The sequence below is a fragment of the Astatotilapia calliptera genome, chromosome 2 (assembly GCF_900246225.1).
Source record: "Astatotilapia calliptera chromosome 2, fAstCal1.2, whole genome shotgun sequence".
Lineage (NCBI taxonomy): Eukaryota > Metazoa > Chordata > Actinopteri > Cichliformes > Cichlidae > Astatotilapia > Astatotilapia calliptera.
This window is the reverse complement of record NC_039303.1, coordinates 37,124,898-37,141,748: the sequence shown is the minus strand read 5'-3', so window position 1 is coordinate 37,141,748 and position 16,851 is coordinate 37,124,898. Positions and strand designations below refer to the sequence as shown.

The following is a 16,851-nucleotide window of genomic DNA, read 5'->3' as shown; positions in this document are numbered from 1 at the left end:
AACTTTAACTTGTTAAACTGCAGCTGGGCTCAGTGATAGAGCAGCAGCCCTGGGGAGTCCAACATCACTCTACTCAACCAAAACTGATGTGAACAGAAAAACAAGTTCTTACCTGTTCTCCAGATCAAAACAGATAAAATTCCCACCACAAAGTCTCAGAACTGTTTAAAATTGGAAGGCCAGCTGCAGCTGCAGGAGGCTGGCCTTCCAATACCTTTTGTTGGTGTAATACTAATCTTGGCCACAAGAGGCTGCAATGTACCACGTTCCCAGTCTAAATGGGTGATTTTAAATGTCTCCATGAACTCTAAACATAGGGTCTATGTATTGTGTGTTAGCATGTTATGTAACATAAATATCATATCTTTCTTTTGGCTGGAAATGTGTTTTACTGAGTGAAGGTTGTGTGTTACGGAGGCTTTAGGAGGTTGGATGAGGTCATATAAAGAATGACAGCATCAACAAGTCAAGGTGGATGGATGATGATGGATCAAACACAGGACGTCACCCAGGAGACTGGGGTTTGAATCCTGTTAACTTATTATTTTCAGTATTTTAATTATTTGTATTTTAGATCTTTCTGAAAGAAAGCCTGATGGCAAAAATGTGACCAGAGACTGACGGGGGCAGTTAACACTTACTATGGTCCACCAGGATTTGTCTTGGTGCTCTCGATGGCCGACTTAGAAAAATTATCTTGGCCCCATCAAAAAAGAATAATTTTTAAAAATCTCACTTGCCTTTCAGGGCCTGTGTAGTTTTTCCTGTTTGCATGTGTTGGAATCAAACTTCACTTTATCTTCAGAGTCAAACAAACAATGAAAACTCTCAGAATGAAGCTGGAGATGATTTTTAATAGCATGACATCTGCTTCTTTTACAATCACGGACAAGAGCAAAGAAGTGAAGCACATAGTAATGATGATGATGACGAGTCAGTCCAGTCTAAAGCTTTTTGATTCAGATTGAAAGAAGTTAAAGAACAAACTCTGATCAGATCAAACCGTCCTGGATGTGTGATTGATAAGTGATTTATTGAGTATTTCTTTGATTGTTAATTTACTTTAGTTATTTTAGTTCCACATCTATCTTGTTGATTCTCTCCTCAGTCACTTGATAGGTGGTTCGTTTCTGAGTGTGCGTTATGTTGTTGTTCCTGCAGAAATCTGCCTTTGATTGGGAGATGTCTAACCAAGTTTGTTGAGAATCTCCTCCAGTTTGGACTCCATGTTTTTCAATTTGGACTCCATCTTGTCCAGTTTGATGTCAATGGTGCTGATGTCAGGCACAGGATGTTGTAAATCAGTCTCTGAAGCCACGCTAATCGTAGACTCCTTTTCACATGTGTCTCCATAGTAACCATCTGGGCACTCACACAGCCAATCATTGGAGTCCAGCAGCCTCTCACACTTTCCTCCATTCAGACAGGGATCAGGGTTACAGACGGGTAAGGTTTGGGAATAATGCACAAAGAACCTGTATGCGAAGCCTCCCGACTTACAGTCGAAAGTCTGCAGGGCATCTGGAACTTTACCAAAGTCCTCTTTATAGCTGGTGTGCATTATTTTAAGAAACTCTCTTACAGGAACACCAGCAACCTCTCCACTGCATTGTGGTACTTGCTCTTCAATATAAACACACCCCATCCTGTCACTCAGAGGGTGGTTAACAGAATATCTTCGCCACATCCCTGAATAACAAGAATTCAACTGATTCAAAACTTGTACTTTTCTTTCTTCCTCTGTTTTCTGAGTGTAGCCCACAGCCACAGTGATCTTCCCCGTGGGGACCTCCTTCATATTATAAAACATGTGATCGCCAGCCCGATCTGTGCTGTACACCAGCACCACCCAGTTATACCAGTTGTACTTCTCATCTAGAGCCTTTTTCACCTGATAAGCAATGGCTTGTTTGTCATCGGGATTCATTGCTTTGCTGATCTCCTCCACATCCTTCTCCATGTACTGTGTATAGTTCTTCCGGCAGAACTTCACAGCTGATATCTGAGCTTCAGAGACATTCTTGAACATCTTGGTTTGTTCAGCTTCTTTGCCTGACGGGTTAAAACCAACCAGATTCCAGTAGAGCTGGTTGAGTACCATCCCCCTCCACAGCAAGCTGCTAAAATATATGTTATATTTACCAATCTCTCTGATGCTACATTTGAACTTCTTCTTCAGCAGGCCGTTGAGGTTTCCACTGAGAGACGTGCTGCTGACTGTCAGGTAATGGTAGAGGTTGGCCACACTGGCCTCAACTGCTGTGTTCTCATAGTAGTTGGTGAATATCTCTGCCAGTCGGAGTCTGTCTTCAGCAGTTTTTACCAACCCACTGTTCTCACGGAACTCTTCAAACTTCTTCCAAGCGTTGAGGATGCGGACCTCATCTTGAGAATAGACGCTGGCGTAGTTGAACCATTCTACATCTGTTGCCAGGTTGGAGATCTGGAGGGAGAGAGAGTCCAGTTTCCTGTTCACCTGAGAAAACCCTTCCCTCAGCTCCTTCAGGGGGTTTTCTTGAGGGACGAAGGCCAAGACCACATTGACAATGGGCAAGACCAGACCTCCGATGACGGGTGCCAAGCTGGCGATATTGGAGATCCCCTTCAAGACACTTGACAATGTTTCAACATTTTTCTTTCCAATCCTGTCATTGATGAAATTCAAAACATCTTTTGCAGTCTGCATAGATGCTGCGACCTCCTCTCTGGTACGGAAAGGCAGGGCTCTTTTTACCCTGTGTGGTGGAGACAGGTCGGTGGAGTCATGTGACCGAGCAGAGGAGGTCGTCCAGTAAAGAAGGAGGATCAGTGAAGCCAACAACATGGAGGTAGACCACCGTGGAGATGCCATGACTGCAACACAGATAACATAACATGGGACATTTTCCTTAATGCTGTACATTGAAGAGTACCTCACCCTCCCTTCACAACCTGCTGTTTTCTAGAAGTTTTCCTTATTCAAACTGACAGACTGAGAGTTTTGTTTGGTGCACAGACTGTGATTCTGTCCAGGACAAATTTGTGAAAGTGGGCCATAAAACCAGCTCAGTATCCTGCAAATGAAGCCCATATTGGACAGTTCATTAAGATTTACATCATGTCCTTTGATGGATGTGTACGTCTGACCTTCATACCAGAGACCAGAGTTCACATCCCATCACAGACCTGCAGGAACATTTGTCCCTTTATCAACTGAACCATGGCCACTCGTGTTTTTATTGTCTGAGCCTTCCCATAACTTACCTATAATTTATCTGATACGACCGTGATCTGTCCCTAATCTTCAGCTGTGATTTACAGATACTGTACAAAGTGGCAGTTTTTAAAACATTGTAAAATTGTTCCATATCGATGTTCTTGTCTGGTGAAATGGTTACATTAAAGTTAGCTCTTCTGCTCAGAGAAAAGTTTGTTTAAGACCATGTAACTTACATAATTTACTATGTACATAACTGTGTACTCTGACAGTTTGTTAAAGTCACTCATTATGTTCAAAAGGAGGAAATGGACAGGTCTAATTTAGACGAATATATTAAAACATCATCTGCATATTGTCAGACTTTGAACTCTTGCTTTCCGATCTCACTTCTGTGTTGGAGCTGAAAGCAGCAGCAAAACATTCAATGTCCAGAGAAAAAAAAGAACAAAGAATGGTCAGTCCCTCATTATTACTTCCAGGGTTACATATCTGTGGCTTATTCAATTCTCCCTAACCTGAGTTAAGAGTTACATCTGCTGCAGTGATCATCTGTATGTAACTATGTTTAACTGTACGATCCCTGTTAGATAAATAAATGTTAAAGACTCAGACCTGGGAAGAGGCTTGGAGAGCTGGATACTGGTCCAGAAAGGTGTGGCTGGTGGAGCTGATCAGCAGGTAGTCTGGATGGTTGTTGGATGATGGTCTGTGACCACAGTCTGGAGGCTGTTGATCTCTGAGCTCCACACAGCACAACCAGTTATTCTTATAGGAGACTGACTGACCACACCTTCCCTTCAACCACATGATTCTCATCCACTTTGGAGCAGGTGGAGCTGGAGGCTCAGAGGTTTACCTTATGTGGAGACAGACACACACAAGTCATTAATGATTCAATGATAATTAATATTTCTTTTTCATTTCAGTGTTCTGCAGAAGAGAATGCTTTGAGGACACTGATCTGAAAAACAGTCAAACACAGAGTTTGGACAGAGACAGAGAAATGCTGACCTGCAGGTTTTTCTCTGTTTAAAAAGCCAAAGTCCTGTTGGTGGTACACAGCATCACAGTGTTTATTTAACAAGCAATGAAATTAAAATGAATTAAGGTTATATAAATGGATGGCAACATTTCTGTATTGACAGAACTGCTATGAATGAGAATGAATGAGAAACACTGAAGTGAATTGAGGTGATTTAATGCAGTTCACTGGCACTCACTGACATTCAAATGAAACATTTCATCAGGAATAATCTGTAATATTTGCTTGTTAAAGACTGTGATGCTGTGGACAACCAACAGGACTTTGGCTTTTTAAACAGAGAAAAACCTGCAGGTCAGCATTTCTCTGTCTCTGTCCAAACTCTGTGTTTGACTGCTTTTCAGATCAATGTCCTCAAAACTGAAGTTTATTTCCATCAAACTTGTTAAAGATATGTCCTAAATTGCTTTGCAAGAGCAACTTGCAACAATGCAGTGAATGTACACAATAAAAATCATTTAAGAAACTGTCACTATAAAATCATTTGTGTTTATAAGAGAAATTTAAGTCAAGGTCAGTAACACTGTTTGTATGCAAAGGTCTGTGCCCATTTTTCCATTTTAACACAGTGCTGTTTCCCAGAGAGGTGACTCTGAAACCATCTACTGTGTGATATTTGTAGTGACAGTGACTGATTGAACCAGATGCCTTCAACAGATCATTAAAAAGATCTGTTTTCCTCTCCAGTTGATTTCCAGTGATCAGTCCTTTGCAGCACATCAGAAACCACAGTGGAAGAGAAGGGAAGGACGGGCACAGACTGCATATGATCCTTATTAGCATGTGAGGATTATGTCCAGTCTCAAAGAGATGATCCAAAACGCTGCAGTATAACTGCTGATAGAAAGTAGAAGAGATTCTTCTGTGCTTCTCTACTTGGGCTCCATGTAAAATCTTTTAATGGTCAGGCACCATCACATCTTAAAGAGCTCAGTCAACATCAGATTATCCAAATGCATCACTGTGGTTTATAAATGCACGTCTGTCTCTACATTTAAGGTTTGGTTTAAAACGGTCCTCTTTGATAAAGCTTACAGTTAAGGCTAATGTACTGCTGTGGGACTTCCCATGATGCACCGAGCATTTATATCACATGACTGCAAGTCATTAATTTAATGTTTTCTCTCTCTCACCTCATTCTGCAGGTATCTCTCACTCCATATCTGCCACTACTACTCAAATATCATTGCATTTTCAGTGAAAAGCTTCATATTTTGTTTTAGATTAAATAAAAACATAGTAACATGAACAGAACTGTTCTGAATGAGAAATATTGAAGTGAATTTCAGGTCAAAAGATTTAAAGCAGTTCACTGGCAAGAAGACTAAATGTGTGGATACTGTTCATACACAGACAAGAACTGGTTCACCCGAAAGACAAAACTCCAAAACACAGACTTAACAATGTGGTGTATGCTGTACAGTGCAGCGAGGAATGCCCAGACCTCTACATCGGAGAGACCAAACAGCCACTTCACAAGCGCATGGCACAACACAGAAGAGCCACCTCCACAGGACAAGACTCAGCAGTCCATCTGCATCTAAAGGTCAAAGGTCACTCTTTCGAAGATGCCAATGTTCACATTTTGGACAGAGAGGACAGATGGTTTGAAAGAGGAGTGAAAGAAGCATCTATGTCCACTGTGAGCGACCATCTTTGAACAGAGGCGGGGTTTACGACACCAACTCTCTGCCATCTATAATCCAGTTTTGAGATCCCTTCCCAGACGCCTATCTGAGACCTGAAGACGCTGTCAAAACCTAACATTCCTTTGTCAAAATGTAACTCTGTTGACAAAATGACACATACCTGCACCATATGCAAACACTCACAGATCAGGGGGAACACACTAGTCTGCTGTACATAAAACACTGCAGTCCTTGATTCCCATTGTTTATTCAGAAGGCACATTTACAGGAGACACATTTCCAAACAACCATAAACGCAAATAGACCTACTCAATACTGCACATTGCAGTACCATGAATACAGGTACAGCAAATAAAACAACAACAACACAATAGTACTGCAATAGAAAAAACACTATACTGTAAACACAAAAAACCATGACAATTGTGCATAAGTGGGCTCATGGATCCCGCCGTCTGTTGGGGTCTGGCCACAGGACCTCATCAACATCGCAAGCAATGTCCTCTCCCGCTGGGCACCGGGGTAAATATCCTCTTGCTCTCCCTCCATCCATGCTTGCAAAGTTCTTGGAATGGCTACGCTGGGGGCTTTTTGTAGTTGGCTTATTGGTGTTCGGTTTTGCAAGTAGGTGCCTTCAGGTGTGTATTTGAGTGGTTGCAATTACCCGATGTGTTTTGTATTTTGGATACATGTGTTTTCCGAATGGCACCCTGAGATTTCATTTTGTGAGCGAAGTGTCTTATGTATGAAATAGAGTGTAGCATGCAGGACCATGTGTGTTGCATGAGGGAGTAGGTGTGTTGCATAATTGGTACTGGGGTGCAAAGCAGCGCTTTTGTTTAAGGTAGGGGTACATGTGTTTGAGGTATGGTAACAACAGCTTCACGTTGTGTTACTTTAGTCTAAGCATGGGTTTATAGTGTTCAAGCAACGGGCAAAAACTGTAATCTAGCTGTGTTTGCTTTTGCAAGAGAACTACAATGTTTTGATGATTGGGTGACAGGTTTTCTTATTTGTGTGAAGAGTTTTGCAAAAATAGTCAATAGTTACAAAAAATGTGCTTAAGCAATCAGAAAAAACTGTAAAACCTCAGTGAAGTCAGAGAAATTAGACCCAGAATAATCAGTGTGGAGAACTCTGGCTCCACCTGGTGGACAGCTGTAGAAGGACGTCTCAAAATATCTGTGGATGGAGACTCACTGCTCTTTTACAATATTCTCTTTCTAATTCTCCAATTATATCTGTTTTTCACTGAACTGTTAATATATTTATTTTCCATGTGCACATGAATGAACTTGATCATTCAGGTTCTGAATGGGTTAAACACAGAGAGATGAGAGTTAACTCCATCTAAAGCACAGAGAGCTCTGATTTATATTTCTGTAACTCTAATGTCTCAGTTTTAAATGGTCTTTGTCTTCAAGGTAAAATATTTAATGATGCATTTATGTGATGAAGAAAGATGGACACATTAAAGAAGAAATAACAAACAGGAGGAGTGGAGGAGAAGAAATGATGCCACCTAGTGGCTGTTAAAATGATATCCTGATTATTTGTTCCAGTATCATTCTCCTGAGTATTATTCCTCCTACAGATGCTGTCTCTTTTTTCTCTCTTCCTCTTTTGAGCTCTTTGATTTGTGTTGAAGGAATCTGAAGGATTTTTCAGCCTGAATTTATTTTTGTGTGAGTTTGGAGTCTTGATTCATTGGTAAATGCACTTTATGGATATAAATTAATCTCAGTGACTCATGTTTTTACTATTCCTCAAACTGTTGACAGGACATCTCCATCTATAAACACAGTAAGTTATTAGTCTTGGGATTGTGTATTTTTGAGCCATGGAGTTTTAATCTTTTTTTTCTTTCTTTCTTTTTTTTTAAAACTCGTCTAAAGCCCAGAAAAATCATTTTCCTCTGATTAATGTCAGGGCTGTGCACAGTCATGTTGTGTTTTGGAAACAGGGATCATTGTTCAGTTACAGCAGATGCAGTGTAGATGTGGAAGATTAAAGAGAAAACTGAAGAAATGACACAAAGGTGAGACTTCATTTTCACACACTCAGGTATTTGGATTTTGTGGTTTTGCCTTGTATTTGTTGATCACCTGTCAGACTTTGTTTTTGAATCATTAAATTTCATAAGTATTTCCTGATATGATGATCGGTGGTTTTTCCCTACTGCCCTGTAACAGTTCTTTTTAGGGTGTTGTAATTGACCTTATGTGTGTGAGAGAGAATACAGCACCTATAGAATATCTGCATCTTCTTCTTGTCTGTTATTACTGAAGCAGCTCTGTCTGGTGGGGGTGGGTATTAAAATATGTGAACACATTAGTTTAAAGTTATTGGAAGATATAATTTATATTATTTTACAATTGTATAATTATAATTTTAACATGTGCTTTTATTGATTGGTTTGTTAAACCAGAGCTGCATGAATTTCTCTGAATTTCTTTCCAAACAATAGAACTTAGTGACTGGTTGTGACAGAAGCTGACGTGTGTTCTGTTTGTTTTCTGGCTGTTTGTGAGCAGTTTCAGCACTTTCTCTGCTTTGACAGTATCCACTGCATCAGCTGTTAGCAGCAGTGGCACATGAAGCGTGGTAATAGCTTATTAATAATGGTAAAGCTGGGTAATAGCAGTCGTTGTTGTCTCATGATGTTTGACTGGATGCAAACCGCAGGCTCTGAGGACGCAGCAGAGGTCATGTGACTTTGACCCAGACAACAGGTTTAAACTGCAGCTCAGATAACGACAGAGCATCAGCACATTGAATCTACAAGTAGCAGCAGCAGTAACAGTAGTAGTTGTTGTTTTCCTCTCCTAATATTCCACTGGATGTAGTAGTACTTGCAGTAAACAAAGTAGTCGCAGGAATAATAGCAGCAGTAGCGGTAATAGTAGTAGTAGTCTCCTGATGTTTGAGTGGATGCAAATGATGCAGCCGAGCTGCTCTGTCTGTTTAAAGATGGAGGCAGCTGCTCAGCTGCACCATCAGCGTCTCTCTGTGTATTTAAGCAAACAGAACCTGCTGTCTATTCAAATACTGAGTTTCTAGAGTCCTTTCATTACTGGATGTTCTTTGTCAGACTGAATGTGACTGTGGATCCACAGGTCTGTTCCATCAGGACTCACTCTGTGTTCGTCTGTTTGATTCAACAGGAAGAACTTCTTCTGTCTTGTGTGATGGACGGTGGAGACAGACGTTGGTCAGGATCAACATGTGACACCATATCCATGACATTAGTGTTTAATCACATGACCAGCTGACTTTGGCTGACCAGAGGCGTCCATCTTTGTTTGGTTTTCAGCCTCTTCTGTCTAATTAAGTGTCAAGTTGGACTCATTCTCCGGGTCTCTGGGTCGCAGCCATAGACCCAACTCTGATCACCGGTGATGATCCCTGACATGAAGGGTGGGTCATCCTGGGCCTGTTGATGGAGATCATCACAAACAGAGACACTGTGCTGTGTTAGGAGCCTGACACCTACAGTTATACTGATTACTGATAACCTCTGCACCAGTAACAGACAGAGATATCATGTTTTCAGGATGTCTGTCTGTCCTGTTCTCATGGAGAAAATATCTCAGGAACATCTTGAGAGAATTTCCTATAATTTGACACAAACGTTCACTTGGTCTCAGAGATAAACGGATTCGATTTTGGTCAAAGGTGGAAGGTCATAACTAATGTACTGATTATGACTAATTTCTGCCAGAGGCCTAAGAGGTTAAAGTGATGAAGTGATGACATTTTCTATCCAAAAGGTCAAAGGTTAGCTTCAGTGTGACATCATAACCTTTCTGTCCATTATTCAACACCATACCTCAGGAACAGAAGGGGAGACTGTGACCATATTTCCTGAAACTTGATTGGTTTATGGAGGCGTACCACCACCAGGCCCTGATTCTGATTCTCTTTGTCCTGTTGAACTAAGTGCAGGATCAGACTCTGTTAACATTAGTGTGTATACTCAGTGTATAAGAGAGAGAAGAAGGGAGGTAAAGCCCTGTCTCATGGCTACAATTCACATCTGCCATCTCCTGTACGTGGTGTTTTCTAACTGGTAAAGACGAGGTGGTTCAGACCGTTGAACAGTATCTCTTTGTGGTTTTGGTCTTTTCATATAAAGCAGTCGTCTTCCTATCATTTCTCCATATAAGGTAAACCTCTGTGCCTCCAGCTCCACCTGCTCCAAAGTGGATGAGAATCATGTGGTTGAAGGGAAGGTGTGGTCAGTCAGCCTCCTATAAGAATAGCTGGTTGTGCTGTGTGGAGCTCAGAGATCAACAGCCTCCAGACTGTGGTCACAGACCATCATCCAACAACCATCCAGACTACCTGCTGATCAGCTCCACCAGCCACACCTTTCTGGACCAGTATCCAGCTCTCCAAGCCTCTTCCCAGGTCTGAGTCTTTAGCATTTATTTATCTAACAGGGATCGTACAGTTAAACATAGTTACATACAGATGATGTACAGAGGTCCAGGTTTATGATACCTTCAGTATCACTCTCAGATCTGCGGCTCTATAGAAAATCAATAGGCTGCAGTACAATCTGTTAATGGCTCAGTCAAACTGAGAATATGTTTGTCTTCCATCCTACAAAGGTTGTTAAGGCTGTGAATAATAATTTTAAACATGTGAGAGACCAAACATATTTTACAGGCCTAATTTTTGGGACCTGAACATTAAAGATTCAAACCTGAGATGTGCTGAAATCTCTTTCCTGGATTCTGCCTGGTTTGACACAGATCGACCTCATTGTTTCACTCGTGTAGTGGAAAGTTCAGGTTTTTTGATTCTGGGTTTCCATGACTGAGTCTTTGACTGACAAACATGACTGACCACAGGTTGTTCACTTCTTTTACCACTTGTTGCCCCTCTGTTCATGACTCCTTTGTTCTGATATCTGGGAAAATGTTAAATACTGTTGAATGAGAACTTGATGTAAAAATGCTGCATATCACTGGTCTCTGGTCCTTCAAGGTTCGTTTTCATAAGACAGAAACTAAAACCTGATCTTTGTTTGATCATTTAAAATCAATATTAATGTTGGCTATAGTTAGAGAAACATTTGTCATCACCTGCTTCATACAGTCAGCTTACAGAGAAAAGATGTAACACACCAGTGAGGTCAGTATAATGAGGCTGTGATGTTATTAACCTGTGCAGGCTCTGTCCACAGTCATGAACTGTGTCATTACTTCACAGTGTTCATCCAATGATGTGAAAATGTTCTATATTTAAAATGTTAATGTTTTTCTCACAAAAACATTTTCCACAGTCGTTTCTACAACACATCATTTAAACTTTGTTCTGAAATGTTGTTTTGATGAAGTTCAAAAAATTATTCTGACCAAATATTACCAAAGATTATTGATCATGTTCGGGTTAGTTTCTCCCTCCCCTCCCTCTCCCCATGTCTCTCTCTCTAAATTATAGGTAAGTTATGGAGCAGATGTAACTCTTAACTCAGGTTAGGGAGAATTGAATAAGCCACAGATATGTAACCCTGGAAGTAATAATGAGGGACTGACCATTCTTTGTTCCTTTTTTTCTCTGGACATTGAATGTTTTGCTGCTGCTTTCAGCTCCAACACAGAAGTGAGATCGGAAAGCAAGAGTTCAAAGTCTGACAATATGCAGATGATGTTTTAATATATTCGTCTAAATTAGACCTGTCCATTTCCTCCTTTTGAACATAATGAGTGACTTTAACAAACTGTCAGAGTACACAGTTATGTACATAGTAAATTATGTAAGTTACATGGTCTTAAACAAACTTTTCTCTGAGCAGAAGAGCTAACTTTAATGTAACCATTTCACCAGACAAGAACATCGATATGGAACAATTTTACAATGTTTTAAAAACTGCCACTTTGTACATCCATCCATCCATCCATCCATTTTCATCCGCTTTATCCGAGGCTGGGTGCGGGGGCAGCAGCCTAAGCAAAGAGGCCCAGACCTCCCTCTCCCCAGCCACCTCCTCCAGCTTATCCGGGGGAATACCAAGGCGTTCCCAGGCCAGCCGAGAGATATAATCTCTCCAGCGTGTCCTGGGTCTGCCCCGGGGCCTCCTCCCGGTGGGACATGCCTCGAACACCTCACCCAGGAGGCGCCCAGGGGGCATCCTTGTCAGATGCCCGAACCACCTCAGCTGACTCCTTTCGATGTGGAGCAGCAGCGGCTCTACTCTGAGCCCCTCCCGGATGGCCGAACTTCTCACCCTATCTCTAAGGGAGAGGCCAGCCACCCTTCGGAGGAAGCTCATTTCTGCCGCTTGTATCCGCGATCTCGTTCTTTCGGTCACTACCCACAGCTCGTGGCCATAGGTGAGGGTAGGGACGTAGATCGACCGGTAAATTGAGAGCTTCGCTTTTACACTCAGCTCCCTCACCACGACGGACCGGTGCAGCGTCCGCATTACTGCAGCTGCAGCCCCAATCCGTCTGTCGATCTCCGGCTCCCTTCTCCCATCACTCGTGAACAAGACCCCGAGATACTTGAACTCCTCCACTTGGGGCAGGAACTCATCCCCGACCCGGAGTGGGCACTCCACCCTTTTCCGGCTGAGAACCATGGCCTCAGATTTGGAGGTGCTGATCCTCATTCCCGCTGCTTCACACTCGGCTGCGAACCGCTCCAGTGCGAGCTGGAGGCCCTCACCCGATGAAGCCAACAGAACCACATCATCCGCAAAAATCAGAGATGAGATTCTGAGGCCACCAAAGCGAAAGCCCTCCGCCACTTGGCTGCGCCTAGAAATCCTGTCCATAAAAATTATGAACAGAACCGGAGACAAAGGGCAGCCCTGGCGGAGCCCATCACCCACCGGGAACGAGTCCGACTTGTTGCCGGCAATGTGAACCAAGCTCTTGCAACGGTTGTATAGGGATCGAATGGCCCGTAGCAATGGGCCAGACACCCCATACTCCCGCAGCACCTCCCACAGGACACCCCGAGGGACACGGTCGAATGCCTTCTCCAAGTCCACAAAACACATGTAGACTGGTTGGGCAAACTCCCATGCACCCTCAAGTATCCTCGAGAGGATAAAGAGCTGGTCCAGTGTTCCGCGACCAGGACGAAAACCGCATTGTTCCTCCTGTATCCGAGGTTCGACTAGCGGACGAACTCTCCTTTCCAGCACCCTGGCATAGACTTTCCCAGGGAGGCTGAGGAGTGTGATCCCCCTGTAGTTGGAACACACCCTCCGGTCCCCCTTCTTTGTACAGTATCTGTAAATCACAGCTGAAGATTAGGGACAGATCACGGTCGTATCAGATAAATTATAGGTAAGTTATGGGAAGGCTCAGACAATAAAAACACGAGTGGCCATGGTTCAGTTGATAAAGGGACAAATGTTCCTGCAGGTCTGTGATGGGATGTGAACTCTGGTCTCTGGTATGAAGGTCAGACGTACACATCCATCAAAGGACATGATGTAAATCTTAATGAACTGTCCAATATGGGCTTCATTTGCAGGATACTGAGCTGGTTTTATGGCCCACTTTCACAAATTTGTCCCGGACAGAATCACAGTCTGTGCACCAAACAAAACTCTCAGTCCGTCAGTCTGAATAAGGAAAACTTCTAGAAAACAGCAGGTTGTGAAGGGAGGGTGAGGTACTCTTCAATGTACAGCATTAAGGAAAATGTCCCATGTTATGTTATCTGTGTTGCAGTCATGGCGTCTCCACAGTGGTCTACCTCCATGCTGTTGGCTTCACTGATCCTCCTTCTTTACTGGACGACCTCCTCTGCTCGGTCACATGACTCCACCTCCACCGACCTCTCAGCCCTCGACAGGTTCAAGAGAATCCTGCCTGAAAACACCAATGACAAAACAGAAAAAGGCCTAAGTGTTGTAAAAGACTCTCTAAGTGTAATGAAAGATGTGGTGGATTACATTGGAACTGACAATATAACAGGTGTGTTGAAGGGGATCTCTGGCTTTGCCAGCTTGGCACCTGGCATCGGATCTCTTGTCTCTTCAATCATTATGTTGGTCTTGACATTTGTCCCTCAGCGTGACCCGTTGAAGGAAGGGTTTGCTGAGGTGAACAGGAAACTGGACTCTCTCTCCCTCCAGATCTCCAACCTGGCAACAGATGTAGAATGGTTCAACTACGCCAGCGTCTATTCTCAAGATGAGGTCCGCATCCTCAACGCCTGGAAGAAGTTTGAAGAGTTCCGTGAGAACAGTGGGTTGGTAAAAACTGCTGAAGACAAACTCCGACTGGCAGAGATATTCACCAACTACTATGAGAACACAGCAGTTGAGGCCAGTGTGGCCAACCTCTACCATTACCTGACAGTCAGCAGCACGTCTCTCAGTGGAAACATCAACGACCTGCTGAAGAAGAAGTTTAAATGTAGCATCAGAGAGATCGGTAAATATAACATATATTTTAGCAGCTTGCTGTGGAGGGGGATGGTACTCAACCAGCTCTACTGGAATCTGGTTGGTTTTAACCCGTCAGGCAAAGAAGCTGAACAAACCAAGATGTTCAAGACTGTTTCCAAGGCTCAGATATCAGCTGTGAAATTCTGCCTGGACAACTACAAGAAGTACATGAAGAAGGATGTGGAGGAGATCGGAAAAGCAATGAATCCTGACGACAAAACCTCCATCGCTGATCAGGTGAAAAAGGCTCTGGACAACAAGTACAACTGGTATAACTGGGTGGTGCTGGTGTACAACACAGACCAGGAGCAAAACTACATCTATAGATATAATATGACAAATGTCCCTGTGGGTAAGATCACTGTGGCTGTAGACTATACTCAGAAAACAAACGAAGAAAGAAAAGACGTTAAGAATCAGTTGATTTCTTGTTACAAGGAGAAATTGATTGCTGCTGTTCCAGATTTTGCAACAAAAAGGATGCTGTGTGAGGATATTAAACATAAAAAACTGTGCAGTCATAAGGTGGCTGGTGTTCCTGTCACAGAGTTTATCAAAGTGATGTACAGCAGCTATTCAACTGCTAATGACTTTGTTGTAAACCCAAATGCCCTGCAGAGTTTCAGCTGTAATTGGGGCATTTTACAACCATACAACATCCACCTCTATTACTCCAAATCCTTACCCGTCTGTGACCCTGATCCCTGTAAGAACAAAGGAGTGTGTGAGAGGCTGCTGGACTCCAATGAATGGCTGTGTAACTGCCCAGATCGTTACCATGGAGACAGATGTGAAAAGGATTCTGAAATCCGCAGGAGCCCAGTGGCCAAAGTAGAACATCCTGTGCCTGATATCAGCACCCTGAAAATCACGCTGGACAAGATTCTCAAGAGACTTAATTAGACATCTTCCAATCAGTAGCAGGATTCTGCAGGAAAGACAACGTGATGCAAACTCAGACACTGAGGAGAGAATCAACAAAACAGATGTGGAGTCACAGAAAGTTTAGAATAATCTGAAAACAGCTAAACAACTTATCAATCACACATCCAGGACAGTTTGATCTGTTCTTTAACTTCATTCGACCCAACCCTGAACCAAAAACCTTTAGACTGGACTGACTCATCATCATCATCATCATCATCTCTATGTGCTTCACTTCTTTGCTCTTGTCCGTGATTGTAAAAGAAGCAGATGTCATGTTATTAAAAATCATCTCCAGCTTCATTCTGAGAGTTTTCATTGTTTCTGTTTGACTCTGAAGATAAAGTGAAGTTTGATTCCAACACATGAAAACAGGAAAAACTCTGACTCTTGTCATTAAAATGAGGAAGTTTTATAATGAGTCATCCTGTCAGTTTTCAGCTCAGTCTTGTTGACTCACTCACATTCTCATTCACACATCAAGACATCAGCAGCGCTAATTCATCTCAGTTCAGAAGAAAAAGTCCAGTTTACTGGGAGACCCACTTCTCTCTGACAGATAATAGTGATCTACCCTAATTATCCTAATTTAATGTCTTCAAATTGTATCTTTTGTAGCAACAATCTAAAATAAAAAGTCTGTAACTGTACAATTATACAAACCAAAAAGCTAGAACCAAATAGCGTAATCTTTGGTCATTTTTTGCTTTATATGGATATTTGTATAAACATATACACATATCTACTGAGAAATAAAAGAAATATAAAATATTAATCTCTGAAATACTAATCTGGTTTTTGGACAGTTGATTTGGAATTCAGTTAAACACTGATCATGAATCCATATAAAAAAGTTAGCATTTTCATATGTTTCGCCTCCTTGTATACTTTTCTTGGCAGGAATGGACTTCCATACCTACTTCACATTTTCCTTTCTTTTTCTTAAATCAGACTTACTTCCCTGTCCTTATTTTTAACCAGCACAATGCTGTTTTTCAGTCATGAACTGCATGAAATGTTATAAAGATTTTATTTTTATTTTATCACGATTTTATTTTAAATTATTACAAGAGTTGGGAAATTCCCAGTGCTAGGTTTCAGTTAGCTTGACTCAGTGCCATTCAGTGGCTCTGGCTTAAGTGCAGTGAATTGATTTAGAGCAGGGGTCACCAACCTTTTTGAAAGTGAGAGCTACTTCTTGGGTACCGATTAATGTGAAGGGCTACCAGTTTGACACACACTTCTCAAATAACAAATTTCCTCAGTTTAACTTAATTATGTGTTATCATTAATAATTAATGATATTCATCTATGTACGGACACTAATTATGTTAATTATTTTTCACCATAATTATAAAGAATGCAATTAGGAAACAAGGTAGGAAACATAAATATCAATATGCAACGCTTTATTTCTATATATCTCTGCAAGTATTTACATTTTGAAGTGATCACTTCTACAACATTTTCACTTACCACTAACAAATTTTAACAATCATGCACTGTTACATACATTATTTTTGTATGTATGTAACATACAAAAAATCAACTTTCAAATTTTACAGAACTTTTCACCAAATCTGCAGCATTTTAAAGCAAATTGTCACATGTTACACTTAAC

At 41.8% G+C, this 16,851-nt stretch overlaps 2 protein-coding genes across 2 annotated transcripts; one reads left to right on the top strand and one right to left on the bottom strand.

Moving 5' to 3' along the window:
* Window positions 1-834: 834 nt before the first annotated feature.
* On the bottom strand, window positions 835-4,118 carry LOC113008902 (cephalotoxin-like protein). Its single transcript, XM_026146826.1, has 2 exons — window positions 3,812-4,118; window positions 835-2,853 (listed from the first exon to the last, which is right to left on the bottom strand). Exon 2 carries the CDS (start codon window positions 2,849-2,851, stop codon window positions 1,187-1,189), a length of 1,665 nt encoding a protein of 554 aa, XP_026002611.1. The 5' UTR covers window positions 2,852-2,853; window positions 3,812-4,118; the 3' UTR covers window positions 835-1,186.
* Window positions 4,119-10,095: 5,977 nt separating this feature from the next.
* LOC113008908 (uncharacterized) lies at window positions 10,096-15,619 on the top strand. Its single transcript, XM_026146838.1, has 2 exons — window positions 10,096-10,300; window positions 13,585-15,619. Exon 2 carries the CDS (start codon window positions 13,587-13,589, stop codon window positions 15,207-15,209), a length of 1,623 nt encoding a protein of 540 aa, XP_026002623.1. The 5' UTR covers window positions 10,096-10,300; window positions 13,585-13,586; the 3' UTR covers window positions 15,210-15,619.
* The last annotated feature ends 1,232 nt before the right edge of the window (window positions 15,620-16,851 follow it).